Raw genomic sequence first — 17,520 nt, forward strand, 5'->3', positions numbered from 1 at the left:
TAAGTTATTGCAGGAAATTTTTTTTTATATTTATTTTGGTAAATTTATGTATATTGAAACCTTAATAAAATTCGCTAGTTGTAATGGGGGAGACTTTGGAAATAATAAAAAAATGGTTAAATAGCTGGTGGTTTTTCCGATTCGAAATTTATTTTTGTTACGCATATTTCATCTGTTACAGTTGAGTCATTTCAGTGCTATTTTTATTTATCTTAAAAAATCTGTAATTTTGACATAGGGACGTGTGAAACACAACATACATATGTATGTTTGGCCGCAGTGTTGCCACATTGAAAACTCGATTTGTTAGAATTTGATTTGTGAGTGAACCAGTTGATGAGTGTTCGTGGTTAGCTTCGTCAAAAAGTTTGGTGCCTTAGTGCCCTTATAATGAAGAACCTTATAAGCGGGATGTGGAAATCTCAAAATGGATAAAATCGACTCTAAAAAGTGGAAAACGTTTATAAGCGGAGGGGTATAATTGGAGGAAATTGTGTATAAGCCAACTTGGCCGGGCTTCTTCTCCAATTTGTGGTGTACATCTTGATGTTGTTCCGCTATTAGGAAATTACATTCGGTCGAGGTTAGGGTATGGTGCCTGTATTTAAAGACTTTATTTATCATTAAGTTCCCAGTTTATCATTCAAGTTTATTCGTTACGCCTTGTATTTACTAGATTTGCATAATAGAAGCATTTGCCTATTTATTTTATTTTGATGTTATTTCTGTTAAAGATGTTTGCCATTTATAACTTAGGAGGTTGTTTTTAATGCAATCTCTAGTTCTGTAGGCCTTCCGAAATTTACTTAAATCTTTTTTATGCATCTGAATATAAATAAATTTAAAAAAAATTTCAGTTTTTATCACAATAAAGAGCCAATAAATGGCGCCATGTGACGTTGGTTGTTTTGAATGAATTTTGTCGAATGCTTTGTATCATTGGGTTTAACTCGAACTACCCAACACTAAAATATTATGATTGTTTACGCTAATAAGTGGTCAAGTCTATTTGTTAAACTTTCATTTCTTTTATAAAAGTATTTTCCCAATATTGTATTCAGTTTCTTCACATACTCACAAATGCGATTTAAGGCTAAACAATTTTTTGTTGCAGATTTTGAAAATTCTCATTGATAATGCAAACCCAACAAGAAAACGCGGAACAAAAATAAACTGAATAAATATTGCTTAGGAAAAAAGGTGCGTGTATATGTGTATATTTATACATACACATACATAAGTAAGATATGAGTGCAACACATACGAATAGGAACATGTATACGGGCACATTCAAATGTATTTCGGTACAGAGCACCACACTTGATTAACCTCACTTAAATGTCTTTCTTCCTTGATAGTTCGAAATTTCGGCAAAATTATTGTTTATTTGACGTCAAATTTGATTGAAGGGGTTCAAAAATTGATAAATGTAAAGATTTAAAATGTTTACTGAAACCATCCTTAAAAGAAACCAACATTCAAATCCATGAATAAGGCTGTGGATGCTGAGGCGGTGAAGCAACGCTCCGCTCGAAGCACTTAAAATATCAGATATGAGTACGAGCAAAATTCGTAGATTTTACAGGAGTTGGGGGCGGGGAGGTGGTGGAGGAATCTCTCAGTTCACATTGAGGCGAATCTTGGGTAAAGATTTTAATATACAGCTAGCGACCGCGATAATACATCAACATTTTGACCAGTTTTGACTATTAAATGAATGCTACTTTTTTTTATAAAGGTTTAGCTCACTGCCTAAGTTTAGCTCACATAAATCCAAGTTTCTTTTTACAGTTTTACACAATTTTACGGTTTTTAATTCGACTTTCTAGAACAAATTTTGGTATCCAGTTTTATGGCTTATTAAATTGTAGTACAATAAATTGCAAGTTTGAAGCTGCTAAAAAATCCCGTTAATTGTTTATAATTTTTTCTCTTACATTTTTTTCTTGAAATGAATCATTGATAAATGATTTTTTATATTTTTTTATTATTTATTTAAGTCTTATAAGGCATATTACAGGTCAGGAAACTAAAATTTTCGTACATTTGGTATTTTGTATTTTTATATATTATTTAAACATATAATGTAAACTGTAGATGGATTGAATAAAAAAAACCACCGAAGTCAGAAATTACAATTTAGATTTATTTGGGTTTTCTTAGACAAAAATCCATATTTTTATAAAAAAGATTATGAACATAAAAAAAGCAGAAAAATAGTCAAAACTGATCAAAATATTTGAGATGCTACTGTTTTGTTGCAGGCTGTACAATATCATAAGGTCAACTAAACTCAAAAAGTGGGTCAGTCTGACATAGGAATTTGGCTAACAAAGCTCTCTCGGCTTATAATGATTTCATTGGGGAATCTGACATAGTTTTGTGTTTTCAATAATACAGACGTATTGCTAGGATACAAAAGAATTTCTGTTTGCAGTGTATCTTTCCTCTGTTGTTTATCCATTTTTCGATAAGTATGAACTTAATCAAATTAGCATTTTGTGTATCATTTATTCAAAAATGAAAATATTTAGGAAAATTTGCTGCAGCTTATCAAGTGTCGTACACTGTATGCATGTATACACTCCAAGAATCAGATCAAGTAAATATGGTATGATGAAAAAAGTGCGCGCGCAGCCATTGCACTTGGAAGACAAATAGTAAAAGATCTCACTGCTTGCATGACAATTAGCGAATTGTAGACACCAATGTATCTATGACACTCGCACGAAGGCACGATCACAACAACGATTGCAACATCTGTGTGCATATGTATGAAAAGTGTACATACCTACTTGTATGTATATGAATATTTGTGCTATCATAACATGCACATGAAAGTAACAAAAAGAGTTTTATAAACCACCTCCAACACCAGCGCTGGCAACGTCTTATCCGCAGTCACAGTCAACGTTTCTGTTTTTGCCTCTGTTACAGAGTAATTTTCAATGCAACCAAACGCCAACGCAGTGCTTACAACGGGTTCAGCTAAACAAGGCATACACCTACTAGTCTGCGCCAGCTGAATGACTGGTTGGGGCTGGCCGGTTGCCGGGCCTGCAAGCGACGTTGACTGCGCTAGTATGTGAGCAAGCGTTGGTAAACGATGAAAAAATTTTTGAAATTCCATTCACATTCCAGTATACATTTCGTGTGCGAGTGGAGGCGACGCAGCGAAGTAAGGTAAAACAGTCAGTCGTTTGTTAGTCAGCGCATGTAATATAAGTGTGTAAATATGTACGTACATACAAATATAAATACACGTACGATGTATAAACATGTACATACATGCATATGCCTATACTATATGTTGGTAAATAAATCGCTGTTGGGGAATGTGCCCGCCGAGTTGTCGGCACTATCACAGTAAACCTTTTGGGGCTGAGTATTTCGCTATTGACCAGAAGGGGCCAAGCAAGTAAGAAAAAGTGTATAGCTAGATCGTGAGAGTGAACTAGCTGAAATCAGCGAGAGAATGAGTAAGAGAATGGACGGACATGTGATTACTGATCGCGTGCGATGATGAGGAGGTAATTATATGAGGTTGGGTTTGGGAGAGGATCGAAATGTTTTCGACTAAGTTTGTAACGTCCATAAGTGATCAGGCTATAAAGCGAATGATTGATAAAAGCGCCAACTTAGTTTTGGCTTTTAGTTGCAAAGTGGACATTTGGACATGACGGGTGGAAAATGTAGTGGAGCGATTGGATCGGTATGTTTGGATGAAGTGGAAATGATGTTGACGACGATCGTGTGTGTGCGTATTTATAATAAGCGCGGTGGTCTTAGTGTTAATCGCATTGCTGCCGGTCTTTATGAGTTTTCTCTTTCAGTATTATTGCTTTTATCTTTGGTAATATGGAATGATGTCGCTGCCATTGTATTACAATTAGCGAAAATGTAATATATTTCTATGTACACCGCCATGTGTGTGTATGGACAATTTAAAGCTATGCGCTTCATCTGGCAGCCTCGTCATAATCTGCAAATAAAAATTGGCCTCTTTGACTTTATACTTTTATAGTACCATACAATAAAAAATCTTTTAAAAATATATCGATTTCTTAATACAAATCTTAATAAAATATGTATGTATTACTTTAAATTTATATTAAATAATATATTAATAAAGGCTAGAACTATTTCTAGGCTCTTTTAAATTTGTGTCTTGCTATTTCACATATAGGTAACTCATTAGAAGCGTAAATCTCTAACTGATGGACTGCCGAAATTTCATGCGTCTGAATATTAATTTTTCTTTTTAATTTAGTAAAACCTTTAATGAAGAGTTTTCTTTAATGAACCAAGCTTGTCTTCTGATACATATACTAAAAAAATGTATTAGGACAGGTTCAAATTGTTCTTGAATTCATTAAAAATCAGCTAAAATATTCAGAGAAAACCATCGAATAGGAAAAACTTAGGGCCAAGAGTAGAAGGCACTAGTCAAGTTAAAACATGGAAAATAGGTTTGTAGAAGTGCTTGCTATTGTAGTGACACCTCCAGCTTAAATTTCAGGAAGCGCCCGATTATTCTAAATGATATGTACAAATAACGCTTTCGGTGCCAGATAGAATGATATGTATGACACTCGAAATGGTGAGCTGCGTTGTGGGGACCGTTTTTGCATACTGAGCAGGCGACTGTAAAGTTTAGGCCTTCCCCCATATAATTGTCGGCTAAAGCTCATTAATCTTATTACTTGTGTTAGTTTATTTATAGTTAAACTGCTCTCAGGGTGAATTTCTAGCCCATTTATTCATACGGGAGTTTACCTGTATATCAAGGCTACCTTTTAACCAAAAAACAAATTCCAACCTTAATGAAACATTGTGCCAATAATTTAACTCTCATTCTGAGCACTTTCGATATATCGGACAGGTTTTTCACCGTTAAAAAAATATTTGTCGATGGTATACCTCTGAATTTTTATTCAGCTGCCCATTTTTTCTGTCCTTGGCCCAACGTCAAAATCAAAATGATTGGTACGTTATGCGGACTGTGCCTTTTATGTCATTTGGGTGGGAGGAGGGCAACCGTTAGGTTTATTAGTATAAAACCACGATGCACTGATTGTAGAGGCGTAGACAACATCATATCGTTAACCGGCTCTCAGCGATTTTGAAGGAATCAGCTGATTGGTTGACCTAACCGGGGTCATGAAATCAACGTGTAAAAAATCAGCGCAGCCTTAGCGCATCTTACTTCGTTGCTGTCTGAACAACGACTGATTCGACGAGTGTGTGAATACGTGTGAAACTAGGGGGAGAATTCTGCTACAAAGTCCCCGGTACGACTTTTTCTTATTCCTCGTGCGAAATCAACATGACGACTTACAGGAGGTTAAAGAAGCTGGAACCTCGGTGCTGAACGAAGTAACTTTCCAATTGTGAGAGTTGTAACTTAATTTGAGTGTGAGCAATTTTCAATTGAGTGTAATGCGAGCTAGTAATTTAATTTACATGTGAATTCCGGCACTTAATTGCCACACCTCATGTATCTATTCCGTTTGAATTTAGTACATATAAATGGGTACAAAGTATTTCTAGGTTATTCATTTCGTGCTTAAATGGAAAGTATTTGCATTAATGTGCATAAATGTCTGTATCTTGTGCCTAGAGGAGAAAATTGTACATGAGGAAAAATTTTGAAAATGGAGTATCTAGCCTCTCCTGTGGTATTGTTTTACATTTTGTGCAAATTGTTTTGTGTATATTAAAATTTCAACCCTTGAGGGGTAACACCACTGTAGAAATTTCAAAAAATTGATTTTTTTTTATAAGCTTAAAAAATTCTTTGAACCTTTTAAAATACAGAACAAAAAGTTTTATACGTTAGCGAAGTTTATTTCATAAATATTTTAAGCTTTTAACCAAGCGTTAGTGACTGCTACCTAACGACTTCTCCAAATTTCCATACTTTAAATGCGTTTTTCTCAAAACACGTTTTCTGAAATTGGCACGCAGCATAACTCAAACAGTTTTTAATATTTTTAATCAGGTTTTTCACTACGTCTGTATAATAACCTTCTTAAGAGAAGAGCGTAGGGGTTTTTCGATAGATTAATTTAAATGATTGTTATAATTATTTAAATGCCGTTTTTTTAGTCCAAAATAGAGTTTTTTCCTTCAAATGCTTGCTAATTCCACAAAAATAAATATTTTTTAAATCCCCCACGTGTTTCTCTAGCTATTTTTATCTAGATTAAGAAAAAAAATGTTTCTTTGTTCCAGATTAAAATTTGCACCCTCTGTGCTGCGTGCCGCGGAGCTCCTTCAAGAGAAACCACATTACAAAAATGTCTCCAATGCCGCCATTTTGTAAAATTTTTCGATCAAACTTTGTAGTTTTGTATTTTAGTATATAAGTAATAACTTCCCAAATCAGAGTGATTCCTTTCCCTTTCCTTCTGTACAAAAAAATTCTTTAAAAATCGTGTTTATTTTACGCGTGTACAGTTGTGTTACCCCTTAATGCTTCCCTAAGAAGAGCAGTTGAGGACTCTAAGAAGGGTAGTGTTCGTAGTTGAGGAATATTATAAATCATAAAATTTTCCAGACTTTTAATTGCTTAACATCCATTCTTATATTAAAAGAAGTTTAATAGGGAGAAATATTTTCTATAAAAAATTATGAATTATTTGAATCACCAAAATCTGCTTTTAAACCTTTTTATACCAGCTCATTTATTCATCTAAGCACTTCTCCTTTCAGCCACTTTAATTCCACACTCACGCAATAATTTATTTACTTTGTTGATGTGTCAACTGGCATTGTCCGTTGTCCGCTTAATGTCATCAGTGGTCAGTCAGACAGGCTGGTGCGCACAGTTGGTCGATCGCTTGGCAATATTGCAATCGCAAGCACTAATCTTTGTTGTCGTTTTATTGTGTTGTTGCTGGTGTGAGTTACAATTTCATGTGGCATGTAAGCAACTCATGAATATTGCATGTGTGCGTAAGGAAAGAACAAATGCAATTGAAAATAGAAAAGCGTAAAGACAAGCCGAAGAAAAAGTAAAATATTAATGCACGAAGAAGCAAAACGCACAAATGCCAAACTTTGCAATAATTATCAGCAACTAATGCTATTTTTATCCGACGCAGCGCTGCATTGCAGCGTTGCATTGCGTCGCGTTTCGTATTGTATGCACATTTACAGCCGGAGCGTTCGCTCATTCGCTCGGTTCTGCATCGTTACAGTGTGTCTGTGGGAATATGTGTATCCCGTTTTTTTATTCAGTTAAGAGGGGTTTTCCGCAGCTTTTATTTGCAATTTCTACGATATTCTTTTGGTGGTGTCGGTAGATTGGTATAAATCCGCATTGTATTTTTTTCAGATGCCACGTAAAGTGAAGAATGTGTAAATTTAATTACTTATGCATATTGAATATATGAGTATAATGCTCACTCGTATTTACATACAAATTTATTACTGGTGCTCTTTTTGTAAATACACTCGGTGCTAATAACAAAACAACAGCGGCGAATTTTTTGTTTTTAAAGAGTTTAGGGGGTGCTGTTTCTCCTAGAATTTTAGGAAATTCGTTGCTTTATAAAGGGTTAAGCCTTACGATTAATTCTCTAGGAGCAGACGTGTGCAGACAATTAAATTTAGCGCAATTTTAATATTTTCGTTTTTATTTAATGAATTTGTATAAAAGTAAATTTTTATAATAAAAGTAAAATAAAAAAAAAAACAATTAAAAAAAATTGCAAATAAATAATTTAAAACAAATTTTCAAATGGATAATAAAAAAAATTATTAAAAAAAGAAATAAAAATTAATACAAAAATGTTATTAAAAAGAAATAGAATACGACGCTGTGTCTTCGGTGTGGACGTAAGTACTCGTAGAACTTTAAACTGTTTTTCTCGAAACTTTTTTCAAATGGAAAGACAGATTTCTTGAAGGCTGTTGCTTTGATTGAAATATATTAACATGTTAATTTATTGAATTTACAATAATAATAATAAACAATTTCCTCCAAATTTTTATCCTATATTTTAAGTTTTTAAACTTCAACTTACTTCCAAAGACAGAGTGCGAATTGCCTGAAACATTGAGTGGGGAAGGGTTTTGAAGGGGACAAGTTTCTAGAATAGAATCTATAGTATTTGGGTATTGAGAAGGGCCTTGACCACACTATCCATTTTTATGTGACTAAAATTCGATTGTTGCTAGCTTCGTTGGCAGAAACATGTAATGCAGGGAGTTACATATTTCTACCATAAAAATGCATGCCACATAAACCATTTGTTGCTTGGGGTGGAACTTCATTTTTCGGGCAACACCAAATTGGGAAGAAGCTCGGCTAAGGGCTAAGCTAGTCACACAATGTGTATGTGAAAATTTCATGTTACAATTTGAGAAGCTAACAAAAATTTTTAATTTTATTTATTTATAGCACTGTGTTTGAATAATTTGTAAAACTTAAAAAATAGTGCAGACATAAAAGGCGAAATAATCAAAACGCGCATCGCTCAAACTTCTCGAAAAACCTCGATTTGCTGGAGCTCAAACTCTTATCACATCGGACAGGAGTTCGGGTACTCGTTGCTCATACGCCCGGACTGCTCGAAAATATACTGCTCTTATTGGAGTCTAGTTAAAGTAATTATATAACAGGTTATGAACTGTTGAATAGGGTAATGCCGGATTAAGATTAGGAATTTCTTTATTCTAAAAGATCTCTTGATAAAAGAGTAAGTTTGGCGTTATTATATCCACATAGGTACGATAATTGAACACGCCGTAGGTTTCGAAGAGGGCCATTAAACACAAGTTTTTCTAACAGGGGGGGCTATCGAAAGAGCTATTAATAAAATTAGCTTGAAGCTATACGCAAAACATACCAGATTTGAGGCCAGACAAGTCTTGGGTTTTTGCATCATGATAAATCGCTGTCTGAACTGAAGGACGCTAAGGTATTTTGTCGGTAAGAGGTTACTTAGAAGGAAGCTAAAGAAGTTTGGAAGAATAAATAAATATTGTAAAGTTATATACAAAGTCAGCTTCGAGAGCTATTGCTTACGTAATTATTTAAAATTTTAATTAATCAAAAAAATATTAATAAATCAATTTGTTCACAGTAGTATTCACACATATGACCACGGTCCAACGAATTCAAAGAATTTCATTTTATTTACTTTCCAAACAAGGCTCTTTTTATCATAAACATTTATTTGTCATCAATACAAATGTCCGCCACACAACCACGACAAACGTTTGATGAGTGTAAAAACAACAAAGTGGAAACCACAAATATGAACAATATGAGTGAGGAATAGCATTTTCGCAGTTTGGTTGAAGGCAATAGGATTTTTTAGGAATGATGAGTAATCAGCTAGAGATTGGTGAATTAGCATGTTAAAGAATTTATGAACCGTCTGATTTTTCTGATCACAATACGAGAGAGTTGAAAATCTACAAAATTCACACTTTTTTTTGGTTTTGTTTTTTGATGTGAGACTGATTTCCGATCAATTTTTTGTGCTAAACACACCATAAAAACAATGTATATAAGTTGTAAAAAATTAAATTAAGTTCCAAATTAAAGTTAACCGTTTGGTATAAAATGGTATAGCGAAAATAAATAAGGTATGGAAAAGAGCTTTAAAGTACAGTCTTCAAAACAAAAGCCTTTTTCTCCTCTTTCTTATATCGTGCCAAAATTTGAGACCATTCAGTCAAGTAGCTCTATTAACAAACAAAAAATGTATAGCCATATGTACAGGTCCCTATAGTTGGTGGACCACCGCACATAGTTGTTTATTTTTTAATTTTCTAAAAAATTAACAAAAGCCAACTTGTTTCGGTATATCATTTGTTTATTCCAAAGAGCAAACATTCCCACTATTTGTGGAAGACGATTTCTTTCATGCCTCGGCTGTCTTCGCAGTAGCCTATCTGAGTTTTTCAGAACATTGGTGACAGTTTCTGGTTCTATTTCACAAGTGGATTGCTTGATATTCGCTTTAATGGTCCGAATCATTAATGGATTTTTCGCCTCGGCCTTTCGCAGAACCCCACAAAAAAATCGTCGTCAAATCGCACCTCCAAGGTGGTCAATTAGACGGCTGATAACATGATTACCGAACTTGTTGTGCAAAAGATTGATTATGACATGTCGCGCCATCCTGCTGAAGGCAAAGATTGTGTCTTCAATTTTTTGTTACCAAAAATCGTTCATCAGGCCTCTATAGCTCTCACCGTTGACCGAAGTGGCATGGCTTCTACCAGCATTTTCAAAGAAGAAAGGGGCAATGAAGCCTCCCCTACAAAATCCAAATCAAACTGTTACTCTCTGAAGATGCACTGATTTCTCGACGATCATTTGTGGGTTTTTTCAATTAGCAGCTGTGGGAGTTCTGCTTGATATCATAAGCGCTGAGATGAATATGTGCTTTGGCAGAAAATATGATTTTGACTTATTTTCAGTAAACGCACTGTTTTGGCTATACAGCAGTGACTTTGAAAATAAGTGTGCAATATTTCCCAACGGTGCTCACGCGCAAAGCGATTCATTTCGTTTCGCGGAGATATGATACTGACTTCCTGTTAAAATTTCCTGTGGGAATGAGTTTCCGCTGTCAGAATAGCACATGATTACAAAACAACCCACTAAACGTGTGTAATTGGAGCTATCGGCTTTTCTGATTTGACAGTTAAGATAACAACCATGATTGAACACCCGATTCGTATATGGATGTGGTCTTCTTGGACCCTTTATAAATGGAATTCGAACTATCGATATTTCTGATTGGATAGTTAGATAACATCCGTTATGTGTAAGAAATTGAGTTCATGGATAGGAAATGAGTTACTTTTCGCTTGAACAAAGTTGAGGAAATATAAAAAACATTCCAAAAACCGAATAATCAGCTGAAGCAGTGATGCCAATTGGGTGCTTAGAAGCTGCGATTCAACTCCAATATCGAATTTTCGTAAGTCGCGAGATGATTTAAGAGTTGAAACATGAAATCAAAGTGGCCTTTTGTGAGGCCAGTGCCGAAATGCGCGAAAATACCTAGGATAATTGGCTTAACAGAGTGAGCTTCTGTAAAGCCAGTCGTGGAAGTTTGTTAAATAAGATTGTATCCCATGGCTAGGTATTTCAAGGAAAGGTTTAATTGTAAAATATTCACGCGTCCTTTATTAATAGCTGAATAAAATTAAATTCCAAACGTTGGATGAACCACCCGGTATATACTCTGTATATGTATGTATGAAGACTGTATTGTAGAATACTATTTTCAGAAATGAGCATTGGTTAAACATTTTGTGCTATTTTGCTAGTTATGTGATTTTATTGTACATTTCTCTTATACGCTAAGTAAAATTAATAAATGTTTAGTATCGGTAAGTCTTAAAACTCCTGATATGATATTTGCAAGACTTTTAAATTCCGGGCTTGGCATCGCTGATACATTTGCACATACATATGTATATGTGTGCACAAAGAAAAAAATTATGTGCTTATATGCATATCTGCATACACTCGTGCTGATAAAATATTTCAGAAATCCTATTGTATATACTTACACCTGTGTTCATAATAATAGCAGTGCGAAAATTTGCAAAGTTTTTTTATGAAAATAATTCTTATACTACAACAAAAACTATATAACCATGTAACAAAATTTAAAAATTTGTACAAAAAAGAAAAATCAAAAAAATGTTCATAAAAATTTCAAACCTTTTTATTAATAGGACTATGAATAAGTTCGTTTCGGTTTTACAACAGATGGCGTAACTTGATTATTATTCCATCGATCCACATTTCCAAACATTCATTGGAGAGCTACTGTCGTAAGGCACAAACGTCAGTATAAGTTTTTTATTTGAAGCGTAAACAACAATATTTTTACCACACTTGAAAATGTCGAATTTCGTGCCAAATAATGTGTTTTTGCGGGGAATTCTTCTTCATTATTTTAATATGAAGAAAAAAGCAGCCGAAAGTCATCGTATCTTGGTGGAAGTTTATGGTGAGCATGCTCTATCTGAGCGAACGTGCCAGAAGTGGTTTGCACGCTTTAAAAGTGGTGATTTTGGCTTGGAAGACGAAGAACGCGAGGGTGCGCCGCCAAAGTTCATGGATACCGAATTGGAGGAATTGCTCGATCAAGATCCGGCTCAAACGCAAGAAGAGGTTGCAAAAACTTTGGGAGTTGATCAATCAACCATTTCCAAACGTTTAAAAGCCATGGGAATGATCCGAAAGGTAGGCCATTGGGTGCCGTATGAATTGAAGCCAAGAGACGTTGAACGCCGTTTTATGGCATGCGAACAACTGCTTCAACGGCACAAAAGAAAGGGTTTTTTGCATCGAATTGTGACTGGCGATGAAAAGTGGGTCCATTACGACAATCCAAAACGTCGGGCAACGTATGGATACCCTGGCCATGCTTCAACATCGACGTCGGCGCAGAATATTCATGGCCTGAAGGTTATGCTGTGTATCTGGTGGGACCAGCTGGGTGTTGTGTATTATGAGCTACTGAAACCGAATGAAACGATTACAGGGGATGTCTACCGACGACAATTGATGCGTTTGAGCCGAGCACTGCGAGAAAAACGGCCGCAATACGCCGATAGACACGACAAAGTTATTTTGCAACATGACAATGCTCGGCCACATGTTGCACAAGTGGTCAAAACATACTTAGAAACGCTCAAATGGGATGTCCTACCCCACCCGCCGTATAGTCCAGACCTTGCGCCATCCGATTACTATCTCTTCCGATCGATGCAACATGGCCTGGCTGACCAGCACTTCCGTAATTACGATGAAGTCAAAAAATGGATCGATTCGTGGATTGCGGCAAAACCGACCGAATTTTTCACAAAGGGAATCCGTGAATTGCCAGAAAGATGGGAAAAAGTAGTAGTAAGCGATGGACAATATTTTGAATATTAAATTTGTAACCATTTTACGTCAATAAAGTTTCAAATTTCGAAAAAAAACCGCACGAACTTATTCATAGTCCTATTATAATTTTTATATTATTATTAAATTTTAAGTACAAGTTTGAAAGTGCTCAAAAATCGCGTTGATTTTTCAGAATTTTTTTTGCTGGCGATCTTGTGCATTTTCTCGGACATTCGTTATATGGAAGAAATGTACAACGACGTCAACAAAAACAATTTATCAAAAATCAGCGCAAATTTGAAGCCGCTTTAAACTGGTACAATTATCAATATGAAATAGGCCAAAAAACTGAATGTCCAGAATTTGTATAAAAATTCTGACTATTAAGTTTGAAAATTTGTTGAATTTTTTTTATTTTGTACAAAGTATAAACTTTAAATTATATGGTTTTTGTTGTAGTGTAAACTACACTTTTATTAAGAAACCATAAAAAAAATATTAAAAAAAAATTTAAAACAAATAAAAAATGCTGCTATTATTGTAAACGCAGGTGTATGTACATGTATATATAAATATGTACATATATAAATCTTATTTATATGGTGGCTTAGTTTACAACTAAATATTCTATTTTATCTGCCTATTTTCAGATCTTAGCAAGCTGAATGCCAAAAGTAGTCTTCAAGGAGGAATACGCGACAAGCCATGTTATAATTTGTAAAATTGTTGTTAACCGGCGTTGATAAAGAATACATGAAAAGTGCAAATATCGTCCAACAAAGAGTATATTTTGCGTTGAAATGCTGTAGTGATGTGGATTATTATGCAAATTAAGTGTTTTTGTGCCTTTCACAGAATTTGCACATTGAAAATATTTAAAATACAATAACAAGTTATACTTTAAATGTGTGCCTTGCTTGCTCACTTGCACTCTCGTACAAATTATCTTGATTAAATATTATACTAAGAATAAAGTAGATCACAATAAGGCAAAAGTCATCATATAGTCTGCAAATAAAGTAGTGAAACTATAGTGCAAAATTTTAACCGAATCCCAAGTTGGAGAAAAAAAAAAACGCAAACAGAACTGAGACGAGATCAGAAAACAAAGAAAAAATCTATATATTTGTGGTTTTGCAAAAGTGATTTGATTGTGATATGACTACTAAATATCACAAGAATGCATCCAGCGGGCGAAAAAAGGGGTCGCCCCAAAAATAAATACACAGCCGAGGCGCTCGAATCTATCAAACAGGATCTGACACGATTTCAAGTACAAAGGGATAATAGTGGAGCACAGGTGAGTGAGAAACCTTACGAACTATATAAGTTGTTTGTATAAAGTTTTGTAAAATGTTTAGTTGTGTTATTTTTTAAAGAAAAATAGGTTGCTGATAAATGAGCAATTTTTAAAATTTAACTCCTGCTCTTATCAGGCGTACAACGTATTCTAAATTTCGAGAAAATATATCCAATTTTACTGGAGTTATTCTGAGGAAATTAAAATTTTAATTGCATTGGAGGTGGGCGTAACTTGAAATCATTTTGAAAATCATTCCTGATATAAGCCCAAATACGGAACACTCATTTTAATTTATGCCATATAAACAATTTGAACCAACTTTCTTTACTTATATTGAAATATTAGTCAAGGTGACATTTCACACTAAAAAAATTCTTTTGCTGTATTTTGTTTGTTCCATTCAGTTGTGAGTTCCAGGGTGTTACCAATAGAAGACAACAAATAGAAAGTTCGGTACATTTTACAGCTTTTCTTTGATAAAGGTGAAAATGCAAGCCAGGCCGCTGCTAATTATGTGCAATTTAGGTTTCGTCGATTCTGTTCAGGCATTTTTGATGTTAAAGAAAAGGTCGATAAAATCATAGAAATAATCGAAGTTGACCGGCAGGTTAGTGGTCGTAGCATTGCCCAGGAGCTAAAGCTCGAACATAAAACAGTTTTGAACCATTTGCGCAAAAATTGTACGCAAAAATAATGGATTTATTTTTCCCTAAACTAATACAACCATAGAGTAACTTTAATTTGGGTCCCTGGACACCGGAACATAGAAGGTAACGAAAAAGCTGATGAACTGGCAAGAGGGGGATCTGCCATGAATAGCGCTCTTGCAGTACCAGTATTCACTCCACTAGGTGCGGTCACGAATGCAATTTCCCTAAAATACCTTCGAATTTCAGATTGTAGATGGAGAGACCAGACGAAATGCAAAATCAGCAGAACGTTATGGCCCCCCTACAACCTCAAGCAATCGGCGACATTAATAAACATGAAACGACGGGACACCTGTAGACTTACGGCAGTAAGCCGCCAAAATGGGCATTCCTCACAACACATACTGTCATAGTTGTAAACAACCGGAGAAACAATCTTCCATTTCCTCTGTGAATGCCCTGCCCTATGGAAGGACAGAATGTTAACCTGTAACCCTGCAACCGATATGCAAAGGCACGTTCGAATTACTTCACTAGACTGGTTCCATCTGTCTGCTTTACTTGTGAATTTTGTAAACAAAAAACAAAACGTTACTCATTTTGTTTTGTTTTTGGTAAAGAAGAATTTTTGGTAAATATTTTTATTTAATTGTAAATAAAAATTAAATTTTTTTATATTCTCCAATATAAATCATTTTTTATTTGCTTTTAGCTGAATTTTATTTATTAAATTTTCATTAACGGAAAATGTTTTTATATTCTGCAATATATGTAAATCATATTTTATTTGCTTTTTGCTGAAATTTCCCAAGTACTTTCCAGAGACAAATTTACAATAGTCTCGTTTTTTGTTTTCTAATTTTTAACTCTTTTAATCAGATGTATCGTTTAAGCGAACTGAAGCCGCTAACCTTTTAACCTTCCAGAACTCCCGACCTCCGGAGTCCGTAATTGTAGTCCAACTACCACTCATTGCAGACGAAGAGCTTCAGCTACCTCGTGAGACAGGCGTAACTTTGGCTCAATTACGGTGTGGATGCTGTAGCAGGTTAAACTACCGCTTGTCCAGAATTGATATCGACATACTCAATATATATCCGGCATTCGAAAGTACGCGCATGATACTAACCATCTATTCACATGCTCTCTCAAACTCATTCACCTACCACCCCTCTCCCTCTGAACCCAACTTGCTGAAATAGCACGTTCCTTGAGCGTACCGTTAGATGAGTTAGACTACACCGCACTGGCAGCGCTAGTCAACTGTTACAACAGCAACAACAAACCGCTTATATCAACTCGACTAGCTTATTTTGTGTTGCTACTTTCTAGGTAACTCGGTAAATTACACTCTTCTTTTGTAGGCCGGTTGCAAAAGAATGCAGCTTATGATGGCAATTATATACATTTTGTTGTTGTGTATATTTTCGCCGGGATTTCGTAAAAAATATTTAGTATTTCAACTATTCAACTTTTTGTAGACCGCCCTAATGTAGTAACTGTAAAATGTATATTGTGTGCTTGCCCGTCAAATTACATACTTTACAATCACTACAGTTTTACATCCATTGCTATTGTCTTCTTTATAATTGTTGTGTGTTCTTTCCAAGTCACAATGGGTACCTGGTTTTGCCTTTGTAGTAAAAGGTAAATTTTGGATTTTATTAAAACAAAATACTTGTTTTTGGGTTTTTAATATTAACTATAATTTTTTGATATTCATAGATAAAGAATATATGAATTTACGCACGAATGTGCGTGTTTAGTTAAAATTAGGTTAAATCTATTTTAGTTTCGTTTTTATTACACTGTTGATCTTTTCGCCAAAAAAATGTTGACAGCTGCCTGATGAATTTGCTAACAGATAGTAGGCACATGTTAAACAATAACAAAAATTCCGAGCCGATACACAAATATTCCAACGCATCATTAAAAAAAAAAAACAAAGCTGCCTGGCTTTCTGTCTGACGGTATTTATAGCTTCCAATATTTTTTTATTAATATAAATCTCATCTACACGTATTCAACTATCAAATAAATCTACGAATATTCGTCTTTACAAAATGTTCAGATTACACATAGACTTACCAATGTATTTTCGTAAGTACATATTTGAATTTTTTGCGAGCAACTATTTAAAAAAAGAGACAGAATCATAAATAGCGATTACAAATAGTGATTCCTTAATTGAGATTGTGTTTGTATATATGCGTCTGAATCGGTTTACCTGTGTTCATCATAAAAAGTCCTACATTTGATCTGACGGGTCATCATCAATTTGAAATTTTATGACTACAGCGGCAGCTACTGTTTTTGCAATCGTTATTTACGATGATCTGTGCTCAACGAACTTCCTTCGTGTCAGTTGCTTATTTGTTATTGTACGTACATGCATACCTGTTATTACCTTCATCGATATGTTTGCTGATTGGCAAGCGACTCCGTTTATTTGCTAGTTCTTGGTTGGTGTACGCGAATACTTATACTCGTAATACCCCTCTGGCAATGGCGTTGTTGTTACCTACGAGATGCTAGTAGTAAATGGTTGATGACAATTCTGCGAATGACCGCTGCAACATTCACTAACACATGAATGCATGCAGGCATAAATAATATGCAGAGTTCCTCTGTAATCGATTTCTGAAATACTTAAATTTACACCCAAATCCACCAGTATTTTGGTTTGCGACTTT

General features: G+C 34.8%; 1 protein-coding gene across 6 annotated transcripts in view; it reads left to right on the top strand.

The window, feature by feature from the left end:
* LOC128855036 (serine/threonine-protein kinase Warts) overlaps positions 1-17,520 on the top strand; it is a 57,213-nt gene that overhangs the window by 3,589 nt on the left and 36,104 nt on the right. For all 6 annotated transcript variants that reach the window (XM_054089614.1, XM_054089615.1, XM_054089619.1 and 3 more), the window contains exon 2: positions 13,525-14,174. In XM_054089614.1, the coding sequence (XP_053945589.1) occupies positions 14,055-14,174 (120 nt within the window). In that variant the 5' untranslated portion in view covers positions 13,525-14,054. The remainder of the gene's footprint in view (positions 1-13,524; positions 14,175-17,520) is intronic.

This window comes from Anastrepha ludens, chromosome 2 (assembly GCF_028408465.1).
Source record: "Anastrepha ludens isolate Willacy chromosome 2, idAnaLude1.1, whole genome shotgun sequence".
Taxonomy (NCBI): domain Eukaryota; kingdom Metazoa; phylum Arthropoda; class Insecta; order Diptera; family Tephritidae; genus Anastrepha; species Anastrepha ludens.